Source organism: Mastigoproctus giganteus, chromosome 4 (genome assembly GCF_048544385.1).
Source record: "Mastigoproctus giganteus isolate SK-2022 chromosome 4, ASM4854438v1, whole genome shotgun sequence".
Classification (NCBI taxonomy): domain Eukaryota; kingdom Metazoa; phylum Arthropoda; class Arachnida; order Uropygi; family Thelyphonidae; genus Mastigoproctus; species Mastigoproctus giganteus.
This window is the reverse complement of record NC_143578.1, coordinates 21,708,298-21,732,386: the sequence shown is the minus strand read 5'-3', so window position 1 is coordinate 21,732,386 and position 24,089 is coordinate 21,708,298. Positions and strand designations below refer to the sequence as shown.

General features: G+C 36.4%; 1 protein-coding gene across 2 annotated transcripts in view; it reads right to left on the bottom strand.

Annotated features, from left to right (window-relative positions):
- Nucleotides 1–2,411: 2,411 nt before the first annotated feature.
- Nucleotides 2,412–24,089, bottom strand: part of gig (TSC complex subunit tuberin) — a 613,633-nt gene continuing 591,955 nt past the window's right edge. For both annotated transcript variants that reach the window (XM_090372592.1, XM_090372593.1), the window contains exons 40-41: nt 16,522–16,613; nt 2,412–2,991 (exon numbers count right to left, since the gene is read on the bottom strand). In XM_090372592.1, coding sequence (XP_090228718.1) covers nt 2,788–2,991; nt 16,522–16,613 — 296 coding nt within the window. In that variant the 3' untranslated portion in view covers nt 2,412–2,787. The remainder of the gene's footprint in view (nt 2,992–16,521; nt 16,614–24,089) is intronic.

Below are 24,089 nucleotides of genomic sequence, written 5' to 3'. Positions count from 1 at the left end.
GTTCTGATTCAAACACACAGCAACGTAGGCAACACTTTTCGATTTACCATATTCTCTTGAATTAAATTCTTGTAAACTGGAAGAGACATAATAAAAGTTGGGCATACAGTTATCTAAATAGTAAATGTTCCAATAAAAATATTTCAAGAACTTTGTGGTGTGCTTTATCATGAAGATTATAATGAGAAAAACAGCAATTTTTGAAACAATCTATGCACCTTATACAACTGAGGTTGATAGACCTATTTAAGTAATTACATCCAAAAGACTGAATCAAACTTTATGATCACCCTGCATCACCATAACCTTGTTCAGTAATGAATCTATGCAGGACAGTAACAAATATATTACATGGGATAACCTTAGCTGATCCAGTCATGTCATAAAAATTCATTAGAAGGCTCACATTGGAAGTTCCAGGAATGGCTAATAAATTAAAATTTAATTTATCATTTGTTTGCTTTATTCTATGTAAGTCAAAGCATAAAGAGCTGCCCTGGAGCATTTCTACACAAGGACATTCTCTAATACCACAACTCCAATCATTTATGGAGTTTGCTTAGTGATTCTGATTTTAGTGCACTAAATGCATGCTACTGGAATTCCTCCAAAGACCTAAAATGTGCTCCCCATTGCAAAGTTTTATATTTGGATGATCCTCTAATGGATCATCCTCCAATTCACTTTATTTGGCTTGAATGAAGCCAAATCAAGTGAATAATGAAGATATTCCATCTGAAGGATCCATTTTTCCTTAAATTGCATTACAAAGTGTGATAGCTACTTATCCAGTCACAATTTGCATTTTCAACTTTTCCTCTAATGCTTAATGGCAAAAAAAAAAAAAAAAAAAGCCGAAGAACGTCTGGAGAATGAAGAGTGAGTGAATAATGACCTTTTATTAAAGAAAATGATAAACATGGTCTAATTTTGATTTGCTGACCCTGTGGTTTTTTTTGTCTTTGAGAATGCTCACTATCTTCATTGCTTTATGATTGCTCTACTTTTTGGATTAAAATCATACTAATATACCCATATTTTGTTTCCTAGAATGATATTATCCAGTAAGTTTAATTCTTGTTAAAAAACAGGAGAAAAGTTCTGCACTGCAAATGCAGATCTGTTCTCATTTCAGTCATTGGTGAAGACTAAATTTTGGAATCATTTTTGCATAGACCTTAATTTCAAGACTGGCAGTTAAAATTTTATAAACACTATTTATCCATTCTAGGAGCAAAGAATGACAATCATTCTGATATTCATTCTTTGAGTACAAATTCTGCACTTTTTCAGTATTTTCGGTTTTCACTGTCGCTGGTTGGCCAGATCATGAATCATTATGAATGTTTTCATAAAATTTTGTGCCAATCAAAAACTCATTCCTTTAACACTGCAGACTCCCCATAAACTTCTTGTAATAATTCATAATTTTTGATGTGTGCTTTCTTCAATTTAACCAGAAATTTCAGAAAGCACACATTTCAGGTTCATATCCTGTTCCATAACTAACTTTTCAGTTTCTGAAACAAAATCCACTTTAATTTAATGCACACAACACAACATGCTCTGTTGTTGGTCATATTGTTGTTGTTGTTATTTGGTTTTTAGGAGCATTAACAACTAAGGCCATATTGCTCCAGGGATATGCAGTGGTCATTCCCTGACCTTTCCGCATCTCCGTATTTGGTGGTCACGGGCTCGAACCCCGGTCTAATCAAGAAGCGTGTGCTACGCATTGCTGCTCCTGCCCACCAGGCTATGGAGGTGCCTTGTTGGTCATAAGCACAGCATGATACTGTGGCCATTCCTGGAACTTTCTAGCCTCACCTCATATATATCATAATTTCAACAAAAGAGCCTATAGTTTTGGTACAGCACATAACGCTATGATACATTTTGTCAGAAAGATTGTAGTTACTAATTTATTATTGAATTTACTTTGTATAAAATCAGAAATAAACAAAGTTAAAATCGTTTAAGCATTTAAATTATCTAAAACAAATTTCCAGAATGTGTATACCATGTAAAAAGAATTACTGAAATGCTCTAAAAATCTATTATTTAGAGGAAAAATATAGTTTTAAATATTTAGCAGAGAGGGTAAATTCAGACGCTGCCTCTATTTCAAATCTTTATTTAAAAAAATAATATTTATAAAATTGTGCAGACAATGCTCAATGCATTAGAAAATTTGAACATAAAAAAAAAATTTTTACAACTGTTTCAGCAAAGCATAGAATTTAAATAAGGCACAAAACCTGGTAATCAAATATATATTTTTTAATAATTTCTTTGAGTATTTCACATAATTATATTTTAAGAAGCCAAAGAGTGACAGAGCAGAAGGTAAACTGCTGAAAAGTTGCTCTCTGTCAACTGGAATAGCCGGACTGTACAAAAAACATTCTTTTAGAATCCATAATCCCAAGGACTAGAAAAATTTTCAAATACATCTTTCATAATTGGAATTCAGTTTATCTTTAAGCACCATATTACAACTTAAGACATCTTGACCCTGAACCAAATCACTCTTTTTTTGAGCAACTTAGTTAAAACATTTCGATACAGAACAGAATCAATAGAGTACAATAACTATTATGTCGATATTGAGCAATCTTATCTGTACAAGTGCTGCTGGCCAGTGAAGAGTTCTTATACTACATCTTTTTGTCCACATGCTGATAGCTGCAATGTGTGTCCTAACCAGGCAGGACTATAGTAGACACTGTACAATATATCACAACAGAACAGTCCAAACTAGGCACATTGGATCTTCATTAAGTGATATCACACATAATCTGTGAAGTCTTCTGCATGATGCTGTCGAGGTGAGTCGGTATTGCCACCAGGAGGTTCTTGGCTTTCTTCTGCTGCTTTCATCTCTTGTTCAATTTTGGAACGTATCCTTTTTATTTGCCTAAGACGTTCAAGCCAATTAGAAACATATGGATCATGTCTGGATTGATGTCGTTGAAGTATCATTGATGATAGCTATTAAGCACAAAGATAAATAAAATAATATTACTATAAAAGCTACAACTTTTGAATAATTAAAAACAATTAAGAATCAGTTCAAATAAATTACTAAGTAATGAATTAAACAAACTGATTTGTTAATTTTATTTCAGCATCTCACAACATATTCTGACAGTATATTGTCTATACAAGTGAATGCTGATGGAATGATCTGAACTGTGCAGGCTGAAAAACTCAGAATAATTTGGAATGTTATTCATCTTGTTGTGGTTTGTTTATAATAGCTTTTCAAGAAACTTAGTTTCCTCATTCTCAGCACTCATGCTTCAGTGTCATTGCAACTTGCATTTTATGATTTGTTGTTCAACTGAAAAGTGTTGAGCAAAGATGTATGTTTGAGAGATTTGTTGCCCAAGCTTCATGTTGGCTAAAACTTCTGGGCCTTACTCTTGATTCTATGGAACAGTACCTTCATGGCTGCTGGAGTGGGAGGTGGGGTTACTAACAGTAGCATTCAACAATTACTTCAATCTGCTTATAGTAATAATGTCTCACCACTGTCACATACTATTACACTCCTTTTAAAGAATCAAATGTTGAGCAAAAGGTTTTAGTTAGTTTAATTACCCCCCCCCCCCCACATTCCACAAGGACTAGCTGTGGTCAAGTGGTTGACACACATGGCTACAAGTATTAGTATTAGCCATATGAAGTCAGAGGCTTTTACTGCACTGGTATAAAAAAAAAGAAAAAAAGTAGATATGATAAGAAAATATACAAATTATGTGCTTTCCTCCTCACATAGGTAACTGTTAAGTTGACATTTGAATTCCTTCATATTGTCAGCCTTGATTTCCTGCAGAGGCAACTTGTTCTAGTAATTAACTTGCTGTCTAAAAGAAAACTTCCTGCAATCTAGTCTAAAACCTCTTTGCTTGTAACTTGAATTTATGGTCCCTCGTTCTGGAATTCTTTATAACAGTGAAAATTTTGCTTTCATTTTACTAACCCATCTTGGCACTTTATAAATCAGGTCATTGAGGGCCCCTCTAAGGGTCCTGGTTGCCAAGCTCTGTAACTTATGTAATTGAAGTCTTTTCTTGTATGGCTGTTTTGTTGATCTTAGAATGCCAGTTGCCCACCTTATGATGCTTTCAAGATGCTCAGTGTTTTTTATTTAGATGAGGTCTCCATATTGGAACACAGAACTCCAAGTGCAGTCTTACAATTGCCTTATACAGTGTGATTATGACCTGCCTATCTCTACAGGCTATTATTGTTCAATAAATCATCAACAGGACATCATTGGGCTTTCTTGGCTACCTGTTTACACTGGTCAGATTTGTTTGTTTGTTTGTTTGGGTTTTATTGGCGCATCAGCACACTGGTCAGAGAACTTCATATCTGACTGGATCATGACTCCCAGGTCCCTTTCTTCCTCTACTGTTTTTAGTTCAGTCCCACTTAGTGAATAAGTTATTTTGAGGTTGCTATTCCCCATTTCAGTCCTACTTCGCACTAATCATTAATGACTCTCCCAATCTTTACATCATCTGCAAATTTTGACATCCACTCTATACTTTTGTCAATATTGTTTATGAAAATCAAAAACAACAGTGATAAGGAGATTGTGGGTTTGAGCTCGTATGCCACCAGAAAATCCTTTTTATCCTTATTTCATATGTGCCACAATGATTATGTAAACTATTCTGTTCACGGCCATTGCAAGAATAAATTGTTATTAAAATTCATATTTTTCTGTGAGTTTTATTAACAGACCTTTCTTTCTAGATCATTATATCAGAAATTGTTATCCTAATTCAGAAAAAATATAAAGCTGAAATAAAGCCTTTCTTTTCATGTACTACATTACATCAGCACTTCCTATACTAAAAATCTCATTTAAGAAGAGTATCAAATGAATAAACTTTCGTTTTCCAATAATTAGCTTTGTTTTCAATAACAAAGCTAGCTGATTGGTTTAGTTCGGCGGTGGCATTAGAAATGGTGATGGTACACGAAAGCAAGGATTTATTAAAAGGGCTAAAACTTGTTTACAACAGTGATGAACTTCTTCCCTCTTTGACTACAGAATTTCAAAAAATCAATATTAAAATAGCAGAATGGGGCAAGGAAGCAAAAGTCATGCAACATCTACTACATAAAAATAGCCTTTAGATTTATATTTTCAGAAAAATTTTTAGAAATTGGATTTTCAGAAAAGATATCAAATGGCCAAATGTGTAGACATGGAACACTCTCCTATATGGATGTGAGACCTGGGTCATGCGAAAGGTATAAATCAGGAAACTGGGAGCCTTCGAGATGAGGATGCTCAGAAGAATGTTCAAAATTCCGTAGACAGATGTGTCACCAATGAGCAGCTCCTTAAGAGGGAAAGGACCACAAGGACACCACTAACTACAATTGCAAAGAAAAAGACCGCCTACCTAGGGTATTATAAGAGGTCCCCAATATGACCTGCAGAGACTAATCCTGCAAGGGAAGAATAAAGGCAAAAGACCAAGAAGTAGACCAAGAAAAAAGTGGCTTGATAATATCAAAGAATGGACAGGGGTCTTACAACACAAGAACTATTTCACAAAGCAAGAGACAAAGTTGGCTGGAAAATGTTGGTCTCCAATGTTCAAATTGAACACGGAACCTGAAGAAGAAAATTTATATTTTAGCTACTTCAAAAGTAATTGAAAAGGTTTGATGTAAACAAAAAGCTTTTAACAGTTTTTAATACCAAAAAATTGGGGAATATATATTCACAACTGTCTCCATGGACTTCCATCTTTTTAGTCCATGGAAAGGTGGTTCTTCATCATCATCCCTGAACTTTTGCCATATTTCTTGTACCCACATCTGTTGAAGTGGATAAAAGTTTAGGGATGATTAAGTTTAATTTGAAGTTAAAATGTGATTACAAGGAAGTCTTGTGTTCAAGTAGTATTAAGAAAAAAGGCAAATTATGCAGAAAAATAGTATAAGTACACAAGATATGTAAAAGCTGTTACAGCAATTATCAGCTTTTTTAATAAATTTTTTCTGAGAAAAAAATTGTGGGACAAACCTTAAAGGAATCCTTATGGTATAAGAATAATGAAGACAGTTTCTGAATTACAAATTCCTCAACTTTATGCAAGGTCAAAAATTAAATTTTTAAAAATCCATACTGAAGAATAAGTTGTTTTATGAGAGAACTACTTATGAAAGCATAAGAAGTTTGTAGCTATTCAGTGGCAGGTATTGTGGTAGATAACTTTTTCTCATGAGAAAGTGTGTTTCTACTCTTATGTTTGCAATACTTTTGTGATGCATTTTGTATTGCATATTCTTGCTGATTTTATCCTTCTAGTCATAGCTGAGAAGGAACACAGCAATTCTAAAGGGGTTAGTGCTATTAAAAAATAATGTAAAATTTTAGTGAAGGGAAATATATGTTAGAAGAGTGAGATAGTGAATGTATAATTTCTCTTGTATATGCTTTGGATTTTTCTACATTCACAGTGAACAGTACAATTAAAAATCACCACTAAATTAATGAAAAGCTATGAAAATTAATGAAATTACAAAAAAGTGAAATTTTTTGTAATTTTAATTTAATGTTTAAGTGAGACATTTTAAAAGGAAATTTCATAAGTGCATATTTTTTGGCATTTTTCCTATTAAATCTTTACTTAAATGTAATAATTAGTGTCAACTGGAAAAGGTAAGCATAACATGTCATATGATGTTACTACTAACAGGGGAACTGCCACCGAAATTAATAGCCTTTTCTCTTGTACTCATTGTTGCATGTATACAGAGCTGTCTATAGCTGAGGATGATTCTTTTTTATGTGCTAGATGCAGGAGTGTAATGACTTTAAATTAAAACTGTGCAATGTTAGGCAAGACTGACTCTCTGAGAACATGGTTTGATGTCACAGAGAAAACAAACTGGGGCATGTCAGACTTGGATGTCCAATTCTATGTTGGGCAATGCTGTCCTGATCAGGTTCCAAGATTGGTTCTTTCAGTGCAGACTGCTCTTATTACACAGGTGGCAGTCATCCCAAGGGATTCAACTATAAGGGAAATTGTAAATATATTCTGTATCAAAGACAGATGGAATATAACCGGAGTATTTTTGTGAACTGATATGAATAACCAGTTATGAGTTTTAAGGACACAAAAAAGGTGTATGTGATCCGTGTTGATACTAATGACTTAAAACAAATGAACTGCTGGCTTATGATTAAAGCCCTGTGAATTAACTACATACTTGAAGGACTCTGCTAGGCTTATGGGGGTATGTTTTCCCCAGCATGGCCTTTCCTAGTTAATAAAAGAAATATGCTTTGTAAAGATGGAATTCATTTGAACAGAGGAGGTATAACTGTTTTTGCTAATGCCACTGAGGCTTTAAGGGTTCAGCAAAACTTAATTCAGTGGGATGGGCCAAAATGACACTTGCACCCTCCTTATGAGTACTTGTGTGACCCTGCAAAAAAAACTGCAAAATACAAAATTTAATTTGTCTATACAGTTTGTTGTTTGTTTGTTATTTGGTTTTGGGAGCATTAGCAACTAAGGCCATATTGTTCCGGGATATGCAGTGGTCATTCCCTGACCTTTCCACATCCTCCATATTTGGTGGTCGTGGGCTCGAACCCCTGTCTAATCAAGAAGCGTGTGCTACGCACTGCTGCTCCTGCCCACCTGGCTACGGAGGCGCCTGTCTATACAGTAATGCCAGAAGTATTGTAAATGAATTTAATGAATTCAAACTTTTGATTAGGTCCCCAAATGTTGATATAATAGGACTAACAGAGACATGCTACCGCCAGAGATATTGATGAATCAATTCATTATAGTGAGTACAGTGTATTTGGGAGAGAACGCCTGGGTTGAAGAGGGAGGGCAAATAACTTCTTATCAAAAGCTCTCTTTTTAGTGAGCTTTTAATAAGAAGACTGTATTAGAGTCAGAAAAAGTTCAAATGAATGATAAGTCTGTATGATGCAAGGTTGTCTGCAGTAAAGGGAAGATGACAACCAGGGTATGTTATACGCCAAATAATTCTGAGGAGTATGACAAAAATTTCTTTAGGCAACTTGGATGGGCAGCCATGTGTAATTATCTCATTATGAACAACTGCAACCTGCTTCACAGATTGGAAATATGCCATGTAGAAACAGATTTTTGGGCCATATGGGTGACTTATTTATTCCAACATGCCGGAAAAAGTGCAAAGAGCTCTAATATCATTGATCTGGTTCTCACCAACAGTACAAATCTTATCCAAAATTTGATAGCACAGGAACCATATAACAGGTAGTGACCACAATGTCTTAAAAAAGTATTGTCCAAAGAGATTTCTGTGGTCAAAAGAAAAGGTAGGGGCTTCAGTTTCAAGAGAGGAGACTATAGTGGATTGAGATATTTCCTGGGGTCTGTTAACTGTTCATTACTGGATATGAATTTATTATGGGAAGTATTCAAGGGATTTAGGATTTAATATTAGCAAAAGAAAAAAACATGGGATAGTTACAAGACAATGATTTATAAGAGCATCATGAGCATATACGTAACAAAACCACTGATGAAGTAAGAAAAACACACACACAAAAAAAAAAAAAAAAAAAGGACAGAGTAAATCAGATAGGTTCCTTACTTTACCGAAGTGAAAGAGTACAGAAAGCCCAGCATTGGCTAATTAGTTGAATAGGTGTTTTGCAATGATTTTTAGAGTTAAAAAAAAACAACCACGAGGAATGGTGAAAAGGAGTCAGACTGCTGTAAATTAAGTGATACAGCAATCTTGAAGAGGAGTCTACTGGAAAAGTTACTAAAACTGAGAGAAGGTAAGGAGCTTCAGGAGCAGAGAGTGTATACATCCTGCTCCTGCAAAAATGTATGCAAAAATGTATACAAAAATGGATTCTCCTGGACAGGAAAAGCACTGATGTCTCTTCAGCCCACAAAGGAGGTGCAACGGAAGTGATGGACAATAATGAACCAATGAGTTTGACTTCAGTGGTGGTGAGATAATGGAGTCTGAGGTTAAGGATACAATACAGGACTGCCTCAATAGGAATGATATCGTTAATGGATCATAACATGAGTTTATGAAGGGAAAGTCTTGCCTGACAAAGTCTAGTTAATTGATATGATGAAGTCACAAAACAGTTGTGTGCTAGAAGCAACTTTGACATTATTTACCTTGATTTCTGTTTAAGCTTTTGACAAGGTTTCCCATGAAAAGTTTTTATAAAAAACTGGAGCAAACTGGGATATTGTTGGTTCAGGGCCTGCCTAAAAATAAGAGATGTAGAGTAGGCATAAATGGATATTTCTCAGAGTGGACCAGTGTAGCAAATGGAGTCCCTCAGGATTGGGACCTAATCCTGTTTCTAATCTTCCTTACTGACAATGATGACAGAATGCAGAAAAGTTGTCAAAGTCTGCAGATGACTTAAAGGTAGGATGGGTGGTTAATGACTAGAATCAGGCCATTTTGCTTCAAAATGGCTTAGATTGGTTGCACCTGGAAAACTGAAATTTGGGAGTTACTTATAAACTATGGGGGAAAGGAGTTAAAACTGGTTCAGGACAAAAAAGACAGGAAACTAGGAAGACACATGCCCCTATATGATATATAGGGACTTCATAAGCAGGAGAAGAGGATGTCATTGCCTCTTTATATATGATGGCGAGACCACATTTATAATATTGTGTTCAGGTCTGGAGGTCACACCGAAAGAAGGAAAGCTTTTAAAATAGTGAAATTAAGGGCAATTACATTGGTGAAGGGTTCTTAACTGATGTCAACATGAAGAATGGCTTAGAAAGTGTGGACTGTAAATCTTGTTAACTAGACATCACAGGGCGCATCTGACTGAGGTACATCAGGACTTGAAGGGGATTTAGAATGGTTCTACAGTAGCCGAGTGGTCAGGAGCGGGAGTGCAGTAGCACACGCTCTTTGAGTAGACCGGGGTTCAAGCCCCTGACTGCTGAATACGGTCGATCTGCCAACCCGCACTGGACCAGCGTGGCAGATTATGGTCCATTTCCCTCAGCATGAATTGTTGAGGAGGCTTCCATCCTGCAGTGGGTTGATAATGGCTGCACTTTACTTTATTTTATATAGTTTGAAAAATGAATGATATATAAATCATTCAAATGTTTGATATACAGTTTCATCGGTAGAAGACAGAAACACTATGAATCACAAAATAGAAAATTTTGGCAAATAATATAAGGCCAGATGTCATGAAGTTTACTTTCATGAGCAGCATGTTTTAGATCCTTGGAATAAACTGCCTGCCAAGGTGGTTCAAAGCAAAGATTTTGGTAAAGTTTAAAGAAGAACTGGATTGGCATTTTTTGATGATGAGAGAAAGGGCAAGTAATTGATTGAGAATTTTCTTCCTTTTTTTTGGCAGGTGTAGAAAGTCTGCTTTCTTGTATTATTTAGCCGCCACCACCATCATCATCATACTAATACTAAATTTCTCTGATGCACCCAAGATGCAAAAGTTGCTAATTTTGGATCGCAGATCAGATTTAAGATGAATTCTGCTCAGCCTTCTGACAATCAAAGAAAAGACAGACTTTATGGACATCTGAAGGTGAAGATGGATGAAACAAGGAAGTTTTGTTGCAAGCATTGGGAGCTCAGTTTATTTAAAGTGTGTTGATTTAAAGCAAATGTACATAACATAAAGGTGAATGGAAGAAAGTGTTTATTGTTAATGAACGATCTGCTAATGAAGAAAAAATAATAACAGGTTTCTTCTTAAGCAATGTATGCATAAGTAAAATGGTGAAATATTGTATAACTCTGCTCTCTGGTGGTAATACATGGAAAATTGCAAGTTTGACTCATGAACAATAGGGGAAAATCCATGGATACTGAAGAAATATTGCAGGCAGTCTCTTTCGGTTGTATGGATGTTAAGAGTTTGCCATTAATTATATTAGTTACAGATGTTATATTTGAGGCATATTAATTCCTCATATGTAAGCTCTTCACCAAGTGAAGAGCTGACAAACTCTTCACATGGTGAAGTCTCTCTGTTTGTGAGCCCTTCACATGAAGAGCTGACAAACAAGGAGTTAACAGAACTGGAGGCCCAGAAGGTTGCAAAGCCATGATGATAATGATATGGAATCATCAAAGCACTTTACTACAATGGAAATGGTAGCCTTTGAGAGGATGGATCCCAATAGCAACATGTTCACAAAGGTCAATAGAGACATCCAAGATGGTTTGTCTTGTTACAGGGCCATTTATGCTGGAAAAAAAAAAAAAAAAAAAGCTGCTGCTGCACCATTAACTTGAGTGATCACCAAAACCTCTTCTACATAGCATCCTCTCATCAGTTCTTTGAGTCTACACTGAAAAACCAATACCAACTTTTGGCTTTTCAAAAACTGGAGATGGGGTAACTCTAAATGGGTTTTAAAATCCACAGTATTTTAATATAAAATGTGTATGACAACATACACATTTTATATTAAAATACAGCCACAGGACTGTTTATAAATACAGTATGCTTTCAAACATTCAGCTGATTCATTTCAATTTGGCAACGTTTTCTCTGAGTAGCACTACTGGATGACAAATTGGTTATTTCTCCAAATGTAATTATATTTAAGTTAAAGTTAAATACAGTTGAACTTAGTTATAATGAGCATCAAGGGACTGACAAAATTTCCTTGTTATAACTGTTACTATATCAGTGATGAGTTAAATCTACCTCCTACTGTTTTTTTAATTCTCAATAACTTTATAAAAAGGTAGATTCAAAAAATAAAAGAAATATTAGAGAGAAAAAAATAATATTAGTATATACTATGTATAAAAAATGCTTAGAGTATTAGTATATACCTACATATTATTTGTATTAATATGCTTATATTTGGTTTTTAAATTGATTGAGCCAACTGTTGTTACATACAAAATCGTTGCGTCCAAATTATTTAGCAAATTTTCCAATTGAGCCTTCAAGATCGGACCATCTATTGAAAATCCTGCACTTCCTTGTGTAGTGAACCACAGAAGCACTGCTTCATTGATGTTTGTAACCTCGCACTTTCTAATTTTTTTTTTTTTTTTTTTTTTTTTGTTATGTTCTTTTCTAGTGCCAATATGTAAACATGTTTACCCTTCCACAATATTGACACTGTTGAAAAGGACAAAGAAAACTTTTTACACACTTCAACATTTTTTCACCATGTTCTAACTCATGAATAATTTTGACTTTTTCACGAACCAATAGACACTTTCTTTTATTAGTAGACACGTTTCCGAAGGAAGGGTTCATTTCTAACTGATTTTACTTTAAAATAACAGTAAAGTGATCTGCATACAGAGTTCTTAGAAATCACTAAATAAATTTATGGTTCAGTGAATACAAGACAATCTGTAAATAGGGTAATGCGACAAGTGGAATGTCGATGCACTACAGTATAGTCCCTGTCTCAAAAAGGACAAGGTCATAAACTGGCTGCTAATCTGATGCGGGTGGTCATGAAAGTGAGTCGCCCTTTTCATTTTTGTCTATTCCAAGAATTTGGTTTTTTCGACTACCTGAGCAATTAAGAATGTTTTCATAATTACTAAAATTTGTATGGTATATCCATGTAGTACGCTTGTTATAACAGTGAGCAATTGTATGGAAATATGCGTAAATTAAATCATTATGGCTTTTTGCTCGTTACAGCCATGATCTCATTATTTCTGTGCTTGTTATAACCAAGTTCGACTGTATTTAATTTAATGTTTCTGAAAACTTAGTTGGCAACTTGGTGTCTATGAATTCTGTTTGGAGCCAGCAGACATTTGACTGTCATAAGGAAAGAGACATGATTTAGTTTTAGGAACTCATGATGAAAAGTTGGCTGGCAATCAAACTAAGTCAGAATTTACTGAATTTATTTATAGTCTTGCAGCTTCTGTTATGCGTGTATTAAATATTTGAAGTCATACCACTTTACTGGATTTCATCAGCACACACACACAAATCACCAAAGGCACAAAGTTCGTAGAACTGCACTGAACTTTTTTTTCTTTTTTTTAACCATATGTACAAAACCTTTACGGTAAAGTTTGTCATTTATGTTCATGACATACTGTCTCTTATTGGTCTTAAATAATGTGACTAGCAAGGAAGGCAACTTTAACTAATTTATTGACAGAGTTTTGGCAAAATCATTTAACTTCCTGTTCGTTTGATAAATTTCTGGCATCTCCTTAGCTAAAGAATTCATGTGTGAATGTAGATGCAAAAATACATATTCAGTTTGTAAGCAAGCTGAGCCGAATCATCAACAGTAAAAACATTGATGTCAAGTGGACCAATGTGATTCAAATTGGTCCACTTCTCATAATCTGCCATAACTTGCCTAATATCCTTTGTGACCTGACTGCAGGCTAGTTTATATCTACCATAGGCTTGGTTTCACCTGATAATTTATATACAGGGTGTCTCAAAAATATTAGTACAAATGTTTAGGGGAGGTAGGTAACATCTAAAGGAATGTGAATTGCATAGGAACCCATAACCAGAAACATCATGGGAAAGCAGTAGCAGGGGCACAAGAAGCAGAAATGACACAAGACAGTAATTAGTGGCAAACATTTATTTTACATAATATTAACAATGGAGTATGAGATGGATGTATGCGTGACACCGATGCAGCATGGATTGGCAGACACGGTCGAACACACCTGGAGTTTCTTTGACAGTAGCAGCAGTGCAGACGAGTCTCGCCACGAGATCCATTTCCGTCTCCACAGGCGATTCATCCACGATAGATTGGAGGGCCCCCCACACAGAAAGAAATCAAGGCTCAATAAATCATGTGAGCGTGGGAGCCAGGCAATGGGTCCACCATGGCCAATCCATTGACGCCCAAAACGCCTGTTCAAATGGTCACAAACACACCTTCCATAATGGGCAGGTGCCCTGTCATGTTGAAACCAAATGTTGCACCTCACATTTGCTGGAAAATCGTCAAGTAACCCTGGTAGAACTTGTTCAAGAAAGATTCAATATTTAGCGGAGTTCATGCGGGACGGTAACAGGTATGGGCCGACTAAGCAGTCACCGACCATACCTGCCCACACATTTATTGCGAAGCGATGTTGTGCCGCATGGGGGTGCACACCGTGTGGGTTGTCGTGAGCCCACACATGAACATTGTGTTGATTGAATAAGCCTTCCCGAGTGAAATAAGCCTCATCCGTGAACAAAACATTGAAATTTTCCCTCTCGTGAACTGATGAACAGCGCTGTCTACTGACTTATGGTGACTTTTCCGGTTATGGGTTCCTAAGCGATTCACATTCCTTTAGATGTTACCTACCTCCCCTAAACGTTTGTACCAATATTTTTGAGACACCCTGTACATTCCATGTATTTTCCTTCTCTGTTTTGAGAGAGTTTATCTGACATTCATTTATGCCTAAGTCTTGAACAGTATTTCTTAGTTGGTGTAAAAAGCCTAGTAACTTCTATGATTATTTACCTGAATGCTTCCCATTTAGAATTTGCTGTTGATATCATCAATTGGTTCCATCACATAGAATTTAAAAAATATCTGAGACCACTCCTCTAGTCAACTTTACAAAAGCCCTTCCCTTTACCCTTGATGGTAGCTACATCTTTAAGTAACTACCACATTAATACACTGTGATCACTGACACCTAGTGGTTCTTTTATCTGTAGATTCATAATGCAAAAAGGATCACTGCTGATAATCAGATCAAGAGTATTGCTCTCTCTTGTTGCCTCTGTAACATGCTGCTGCAGAAAACAGTCAACCAATAAATCTAAAAAGTCTTGGAATTTTAACTTTCCAGATATTGACTGGAAAGTTAAAATTATCCATCATAAGACCTGATTTACTGGCCCAGTCTACTTTTCTCTGTATAATTTGTTATACACATTACAGTCATTAGGCCTATAACATACTCTTACTCTCATTTGTTTTCTCAGTGCTTATGTCCCCCTCCTGTGCTGTCTGTTCTTTCTGTACACAGTGTTCTCCCCATATTCAAATTCTCTATATGTTATGTCTTAGTGACACCATGTATCCGATATCCCTACAATGTTCATATTTGATGACATAACAAGAACACAAATTCATTTACTATGTTCCTAGCATTAGTATACATGCACCTTTTTATACTCTTGGTTACCCTAATACAGCACATCTGTTTGCTTGTTCCATGAGGACACAAACAAGCCTTGAAATCCCCAACACATTGCTTTCTAGGCAGTTGCACGTTCCAACAGAAGCATTGCAAAAATAATTTTCACCTCTGCCTGCAGCTGTTGTTAATCTTTCACTATGTGTATCCCCGAGGCTAGCTGTTTACCGACACATCTAACACTGCCTGAATACAACAGCAAATATTTTTGCACACTTCCTATTTAAGTGTATCCCATCCCTGTAGAAATAGCTTCTCCTGTTATCAAGCACAGACTAAGCATGGAAAAATTCCACCCCATGAGCTTTGCACTCTTCAGGTCCGGACTGATTTTTAATCCTAACTAGCAACTTTTTCTCAACATTACTCTGTACTTTATAAGTACTGAAATCTCCTACTCTTAATATCATTTAGTGCCAATGTGTAGAACAATATCACTTTTCATGGTAAAAGATATGTGCTCTACAATGTTATCAACTTTTGCCTCTGGCAGACATACCCTCGTCCTATTCCACCTATCCTTGGTGACTTAAACATACATGTCTGAATTTGTTTCCAAATATTAACCAAAGGGTTAAAAGAAAAAAAAAAAATAAATAATAATGTGGTTTCATTAAAAAAAAAAAAAAAAAAAAAGTTAATCACATAAAGACTATTGCAAAAAGTCAAAAGGTATGGCTGTGGTTGTGTTCTCTGTTTATGCATGCTCATATTTTGATATCATAAAAAAAAAATTCTGAATTGGAAGTAGCATTACCCTTCTTTTTGCAACAGAGATTGAGAAAAACTGTTACAATAGTGATATGGAAAAGGGGCCAGAAAGACTGTGATTTTTTTTTTTTTTGGCTGATGCTGCATAAGCTCATACACTTGCTTTCTTGCATCACATGCCACTACTATTACTACTAATGCTACTATAAATGTGGGGAGAATTGGCAGTTATGCATAACTGCATAACTTAATTAATTAATTAGCCAGCAGACTAACATTACATTTATGTGAACAGCGAGTACTAGAATAATGGGCATGTGAGTTCATTATGAAATTATACTTTATGATTTATACTAGCATTTTGTGTATTCCATATTCATGGTTATGGAAAAAATGCACTAGACTTAATTAGTAATCATACTAATATGGCAATGCTTGTTCTCATGATTTTATGTGATCCCTGACCTATGCACAGGACTGGGACCCAAATCCTTAAGTCAGGGATGAATATCTGTATATTATTATACATGTTACATTTTTATACAGATACAGAATAATAATAAAAAAAAATATATTTGCTGCATATTTCAGTAATAACAATCACTTTCAATCAATACTTACATTTGCATGAAGGGCTAGCTGCCTCACAAATATGGGTAAGCTATCATCGGATACAATATATGGGTCAGCATGACCAAATGTGTCTACTAATTCTGAAAGACAAAATATAATATGAAACTTATTAAAATTTGGAAAATTTTTTTTAACTTTGTAACTTTTAGTTTTTGCAAAATTTCTAATTTTATTTAAAACCAAGGATTTTTTTCCATTACAAAAAAAAAAAAAAAAAAAAAAAAAAAAAAAGAGGAGCAGCTTCCGGAGCCATGATTTTTCCTGAGGGATATTTAATAATGGTGCCAAATGCACAAATTTAAAGGATTAGGCATTTTTATTTTAAACATATAAATTTATTTTTACAAGTTTATAACTTTTGGAATGGCATCCAGTGTATTCCAGCAGGGAAAAAAAGCCTTTTTAATACTGTTTATAAAAACATCAGGGCATTTCTGGATGAAGGACTTCAAAATTTTGAGGAACTAAAACAAATGGCACAGGAGAGACAAAGGTGGAGACAGCTCATCAGAACTGACCAGTCACAACACTGAATTACTGATGATGATAAAAGCATAAATATAAAGCCATTAAAAAACAGGAAACATAAATTCTACGTACAAGGGGCAGTCAAAATGTAAGGTTTTCCTATTTTATCATTCAGTAATAACTGATTACGTCGACCATAACTCAGTGATTCATTAGCATGTGGTTCCGCCAGTAGATAGTAGGTAACTGCACATACAGTTAGTCCGTGTACTGACGTAGCATTAAAAATTTTGTTCCTGTCGGAACTTATGGTTATATGACTCTGATGTCATGTTGGTGCAATGCAAGAATGTGATATCGTGAGTTTGCCAACAGTCAACAAGTGGTGGATGCAGCAGTACAGGCAGATGGATATGAATCTCTTAGGCAGCTCAAGCACAGATTTTGCCTTTCACCAAGAGTTGTAGGAAATACCAGAAAACCAGCAGCAAATGAGTGCATCACTGATTGACCAATGCCAAAAGAGAGAATGTATGGTGATATTGCTCAAAAACCTGCAAAATACGCAGAAGCAGGTGAGAAATGTTTGGGTTATATTATTACTAGGGAAAGGACACGGGCATTTCAATACTGTCTCAATTCACCCCGAAGGCTGAAATCAGGGGCAGCATCCTGCTTCCCTTTCTAGCAAAAAAAGTTAAAAGATGACTTCAAGTTCTGGTAGGTAGTAGTAGTAATGGCAAATAATGCAAAAAAAGCAAGCTTATATAAGCATCAGGGAAAAAAAAAAAAAAACAAAAACCAAACACAGTTCACCATCTGTACCATCCAAGAATTTGTCTAGTTCTCCTTTGAATTTATTCAACCCATCCTCTTCCACAATAACAGATGGAAGCATGTTCCAACAATCAACCACCTGCTGGCTGACAGCAAACTTCTGCACACCCATCCTTCCTCAACTTGAATTTATGCCTCCTGATGTACATAGGCTTAGAAAGTGGAAGAATGTCATTAACATTTAGCTTACACAATCCATTCAAGGCATTAAAAACCTCAATCAGATCTCCCCGCAGGTGCCTAGTCTCAAGACGCTGCAATCTGCAGAACCGAAGCCTTTCTATCTAGGTAAGAGCACTTTCTGTTCCCTTCACCAATCTGGTTGCCCTTCTATACAGGAACTCCCCGACTTATGTAAGGGTTGCGTTCTGCGGAACACTACGTAAGTCGGGGAATTTCCCCCATGCTTGTGCAGCACTCGCAACTGTGCTTGCTGAATTGATAGAATCGAAAAAGAAATGTTCGACAAACATGTAAATAGAATTATTTATTGTATTTATTCAATTTTTTGTATTTATTCAATTCAATTTCAAAATTATAAAATTACAAAAAAAGAGAGGAGACACATAACATTAGTGAATTTTACCTCTCGATCATCATTGCCAGAATCGACGTCTTCAGCTGATAAGTACGACGGTGCAGAAGTTGAGGGCTGTACAGATTTAGAAGGGGTCGGCTGCTCAACCTTACGAAAGAACATATTAATGGATGACTGGACAGTGGCTTTTTTCTTTTCATCGCAGATTTATTTGTAGCAAGCAAGCATATCATTCACCCCTCTGTTAACTTTTAAGAATCGTTCGCTGTCAGGATCCATCTTCTCAAACCTCGCCATTGCCGATGCAATTTCACGAAATGCCATTGCAATCTCTCTGGCGATGAAGCATCTCGGCTGCTCATTTGGTTCATCTTGAGTTTCATCAGCATTTTCTTCTTTCACAATTGCTGCCTGCAAGTCAATATGTTATTCATTAGATAATTCCTTCTTTCTTCCTCTATTAACTCCTCCACGTCTTTGGCATCAACCTCCAACCGAAGTAGCTCTGCAACCTTTACAATCTTATCTGTAACCTCTTCTTATGATTCGTCTTTTTAAAATCCTTCATAGCCTTTTACGTGCCGTGGGCATTTTTCTTCCATGCACCATTTAAATAACTTTTAGTAATTTTCGCCCAGGCCTCATTAATGTTTAAGATGGCATGGTAAATATTGTAAGATTTCCAAGTCACTCAACGTAAAATTTTTCTCATTGTCTATTGCAGACAATGCCTGAGCAAATGTTGTGCGTAAATAGTATGCTTTTAAATTCGAAATAATACCCAGATCCAAAGAATGGATGAGTGAAGTCGTGTTTGGTGGTAGAAATATGACTCTTACATTCGAATTGAAATCATCTAGATGTGTATGATGTCCAGGAACATTATCTAATAGAAGCAAAATTTTGAAAGGAATGTCATTGTCTTTACAATATTTTTCAACCTTGGGAATGAAGCAGCATTTAAACCAATCCTCAAAGAGAGATACTGTTATCCATGCCCTCTGGTTCGATCGGAAATGCACGGGCAGGGTGACTTTATTGATGCCCTTAAATGCACAAGGATTTCCAAAATGGTACACAAGCAGTGGTTTTAATCTGTAATCTCCTGCCGCATTAGCCCCAAGCAAGAGCGTGGCCCTATCTTTTGATGCCCTGAAAGCTTGTATTGTATTTTCCTCTGTGGCAATGTATGTTCAATCCGGTATTTTTTTCCAATACAGAGCAGTCTCGTCAACTTTAAAAATTTGCTGCGTTGAATAGCTGCCTTTATCAATAATTTTTCCCCACACATCACAAAATTTCTCTGCCGCTGCAGAATTGGCACTGCATACTTTAATGTTGTGGAAACCAGCATTATGCTTGAACTTATTAAACCACTCGTTGCTTGCCACGAACTTGGTTTGGGGGTTAGCCATACTTATCCTTAATATCTTTATAAATACTTGTTGCTTTTGCTTGAATGGTCATTAGACTCAGGGGCACTCGCTTCTGAATCTGATTTTCCATCCACATTATTAACAGCTATTCTATCTTTGATATAGCACCTGAACGCCGTTTTTATTAATCACTGTTGATCTTAAGTGCGTTGATCCTTTGACATGTTTTTTTTATATGCACACTGTCTTTTAAAATAGTATTCACCGTTGAAGCAGAGAGACCTAATTCTCTTGCAACAGATGACAAACTTTGTCCTGCTTCATACTTCTTAATCATTTTCTTCTTCATTTCTAAATGAATTTTGTTTCGTTTCCTGGCACTACCACCACTTGCAGTTTTCGTTGGTCGCTTTCCCTTCTTCATTGTAATACATAAATAGGAATGAAGAGAAGTTTCTGAAAATTTGTTTTTTATATGATTGAAGATTTCAGTGAAGGGAACACATTTCACCATAATAGCGTAAAAATCCACACAATTGCAGTTTTCAGTATTATCACAAATGCAATAACATCGAATTTACTACCAGTTTATAATTAGATGCACTAAAAGAAAAGCCCAATAAATCGGAAAGTGCAAATTGGTTTTATTGTTTTTTGGTCATGACCTCCAAAAACGTGATTTAGAAAAATATCACAAAGGCGATCAAAATTGATTCTTATAATGGGAACATATGATAACAATGAAATGTAATGCAATTTCCATTATAAATATGACCTTTCAGAGAGATAAATAGCTTAGTAATACAGTGAAATTTTCAACTTGCAGGTACTTGGAACGAATTACAAAAAAAAAAAAAAAATGTGTTATTGGGTTCACATTACGATATTTTCACAATACCTCCATTTATTCCTACGGGATGCAGAATATGTTTCCATAAATTTTTTAAGTTTGCACCGGCCAGCAAAAACTTATGTACTTATGTTAAAAACTCCTGGGGTTGATGGCATATACCCTATAATTTTAAGGGAGGTGGCAAGTGAATGCACTGAACCATTGGGGCTAATTATGAGAGCATCATTGGACAGGAGAAATTCCATTGCACTGGAAAAGTGCCAATGTATCTCAATACATAAGGACAGTTCTAAGAGTACAATGGGAAATTACTGACCAGTCATCAGTCTAACTTCAGTAGTAGGGAAAATCATGGAGGAAATGATCAAGGGTGGAATTCAGGATCATTTAGATGGAAATGAAATTCTGAAGGATACACAGCATGGTTTTGTAAAGGGAAAATAATGTTTAACAAATCTGGTTAGCTATTTTGACACGGGCACTCATGAGCTGGATTTAGGGAATAATTTCGACATTGTTTATTTAGATTACATTTGGCTCAGTCCCACATGAGCGGTTACTTTATAAGCTGGAACAGGTTGGAATCACAGGGAAAATCCTTAGATGGATAGCAGAATGGCTTCAGGAAAGAAGGCAGAGCATTGTGATAAATAGTTATTCCTCAGATCAGGTTGATGTAAGAAGTGGGGTTCCCCAAGGATCAGTATTAGAACTGCTGTTGTTTTTGATCTTCTTAAATGACATCAATGAAATGAAGGGTCAGAGGGCATGTCTAAATTTGAAAATGATGTAAAGATTGATACAGTAGTTAATGATCACTGCCAAGCAGAGCTTCTTCAGAGCAACATAGATAGGCTTCAAGGATGGACAGAAAATTGGCAGCTTTGCTTCAATCTAGCAAGGCCTTACACCTGGCAAACAGTACACCCAAAATAACTTACACACTTGGTGGATTTGAACTTTTTTTGTTAGTTGTTGGTGCATCGCTTCTGTGGCCATAATGCACCTCCCAAAGTTTTTGCATTTTCTACTCTGATCCAAGCCCGAGGCGGGATTAGAACCCGTGACCTTTGGGTTGCCAGGCAGGCACTTTGCCCACCCAACTAGCCTGATCGGCTGGAGTTGAACTAAAGTCAGTAGTGGAAGACAGGGACTTGGGAGTTACGATATGGTCAGACAAAGTACTCAGAGCATTGTAGACAGGTTGCAAGGAAGGCCCATGGTGTCCTATCGATGATTTATTGAACATTTGCTAGTAGAGATAAGGACATCATAATAACATTATACAAGGCTATTGTTAGACCACACTTGGAATACTATGTTCAAGTATAGAAACTGCACCTAAAAAAAAGACATTGAGCTTAGCATTAGCATAGGCATGTGATGCAAGAAAGCAAGCTTATGCAGCATCAGCCAGGAAAAAAAAAAAACTTCCACTTCACCCTTCCGTTCATTCGAAATACCTATCCAGCTGAGCCTTAAATTTATTTAGGCTATCAACTTCCACAACAAGGGATGGAAGTCTGTCTGTTCCACCAACCAACCACACGCTGGCTAAAGGCAAATTTCCGCACATATATCCTATATCTGTTTTTCCTCAATTTGAATTTATGCCCTCTAAGGTGATTATTCCGAGCAAGAGGCAGAATCCCATCAGCATTGAGCATGCTCAAACCATTCAAGGCTTTATACACCTCTATCAGATCACCTCGCCGGTGCCTACTCTCCAGACATTGTAATTTGCAAAACTTAAGCCTTTCTTCGTAAGAGCAACCCTTTGTTCCATTCACTAACCTTGTTGCCCTTTTCTGTACTCGTTCCAGCAGCTCTACATCCTTCTTGAAATGAGGCCTCCAGACCTGTACACAGTACTCAAAGTGTGGCCTGACCATTGCCTTATACAAGGGAATAATCACCTCCTTATCCCTGCTAGAAAAATTCCTGTATATCATTGATAAGACATCATGAGCTACTCTTGCAGCCCGTCTGCACTACTCGGAGAACTTCATATCTGCCTGCACAATTACCCCCAGGTCCTTTTCATTCTTTACCACTGTCCTTTTCATTCTCTACCAATGGACACCAAATGCCTCTACTAAATGCCTCTACCAAATGCCTCTACTAATGCTAATGACACGGTGTAGTACCACAGAGTTGATACGCTGCTCTGGGGTTGCTGTTTTCCATATGTAGTACATTACATTTGTCAATGTTAAACTTCATTTGCCATCTCTCAGCCCATCTGCTCAATCTTTCCAGATCCTGTTGCAGCAGCATAGCGTCAGTAGTGTCCTTAACAACCCTGCCACCTTTTGTATTGTCTGCAAACTTGGACATTAAGCTTGATATACCATCATCAATATTATTTATAAATACAGAAAACAGTAATGGACCCAACACTGAATCCCGAGGGACTCCACTAATAACATTAGTCCACGATGAGCAGTATCTATTGATTCCCACTCTCTGTCTTCTCCCCCTCAATCACCTCTTTATCCATAGCAGCAATTTGCCTTAAATGCCACACTGCTCCAATTTGTGCAGCAGTCTTCCATGTGCAACAGTATCAAAAGCCTTTCTATGATCCAAGTATATAATATCAAAGTTATTCCCTGAATCCAGTTCTTTTGTGACTGCATCATAGTATCCAATAAAATTGGTCAGGCAAGACTTCCCCTTAACAAAACCACCATGCTGTGTCCGAGCTATAACTGAAGTCTTGTCTAGATGATCCTGCAGTGCTTCTTTTCTTTAACCAGTGCCTCCATTAATTTTCCTGAAACAGAAGTTAAACTCGCAAGTCTATAATTACTTGTGTCAGTCTTTGATCCTCATTTGTGAATTGGGGTCACATTTGCACATCTCCAAGGGTACCTCCCTTGAGTCCAAGGAAGCTCTCATAATTATGGCTAAGGGTTTGCTTACTTCCTTTGCTGCCTCCTTTAATATAACTGGATAGATCCTATCCATCCCAGGTGCCTTTCTTGTGTTTATCTTCAACAATTTCTCCTCCACTTTACTCTCAGTTATTACAAGATTATCTACCTTACTGCCAGAGTTGAACACACCTCTGGCATTCCCCTTGCTGAATAACTCCTGATGTGTGAATGTCAATGCAAAATATTCATTTAGTTTATTAGCTAACTGAGCGGGATCATCAACAGTGGAACCATCGATATCAAGTGGACCAATCTGATTCATCCCCTTCCTTCTACAGTTTACATAAGTAAAGAACTCTTTGTTGTTTTTCTTTGCATCCCTTGCCAAAGATTTCTCGTAATCTGCCTTCGCCTGCCTAACCTCCTTTGTAACTTGGTTACAGATCAACTTATATCTATCAGAGGCTTCTGTGTCACGTGTTAATTTATATGTATCCCATAGATTTTTCTTCTCTGCCATATGTCTCATTAGTTCATTTGAGATCCATTTAGGCCTAAACCTTGAACAATATTTCTTAGTTGGTATGTAAAGCCTAGTAGCTTCC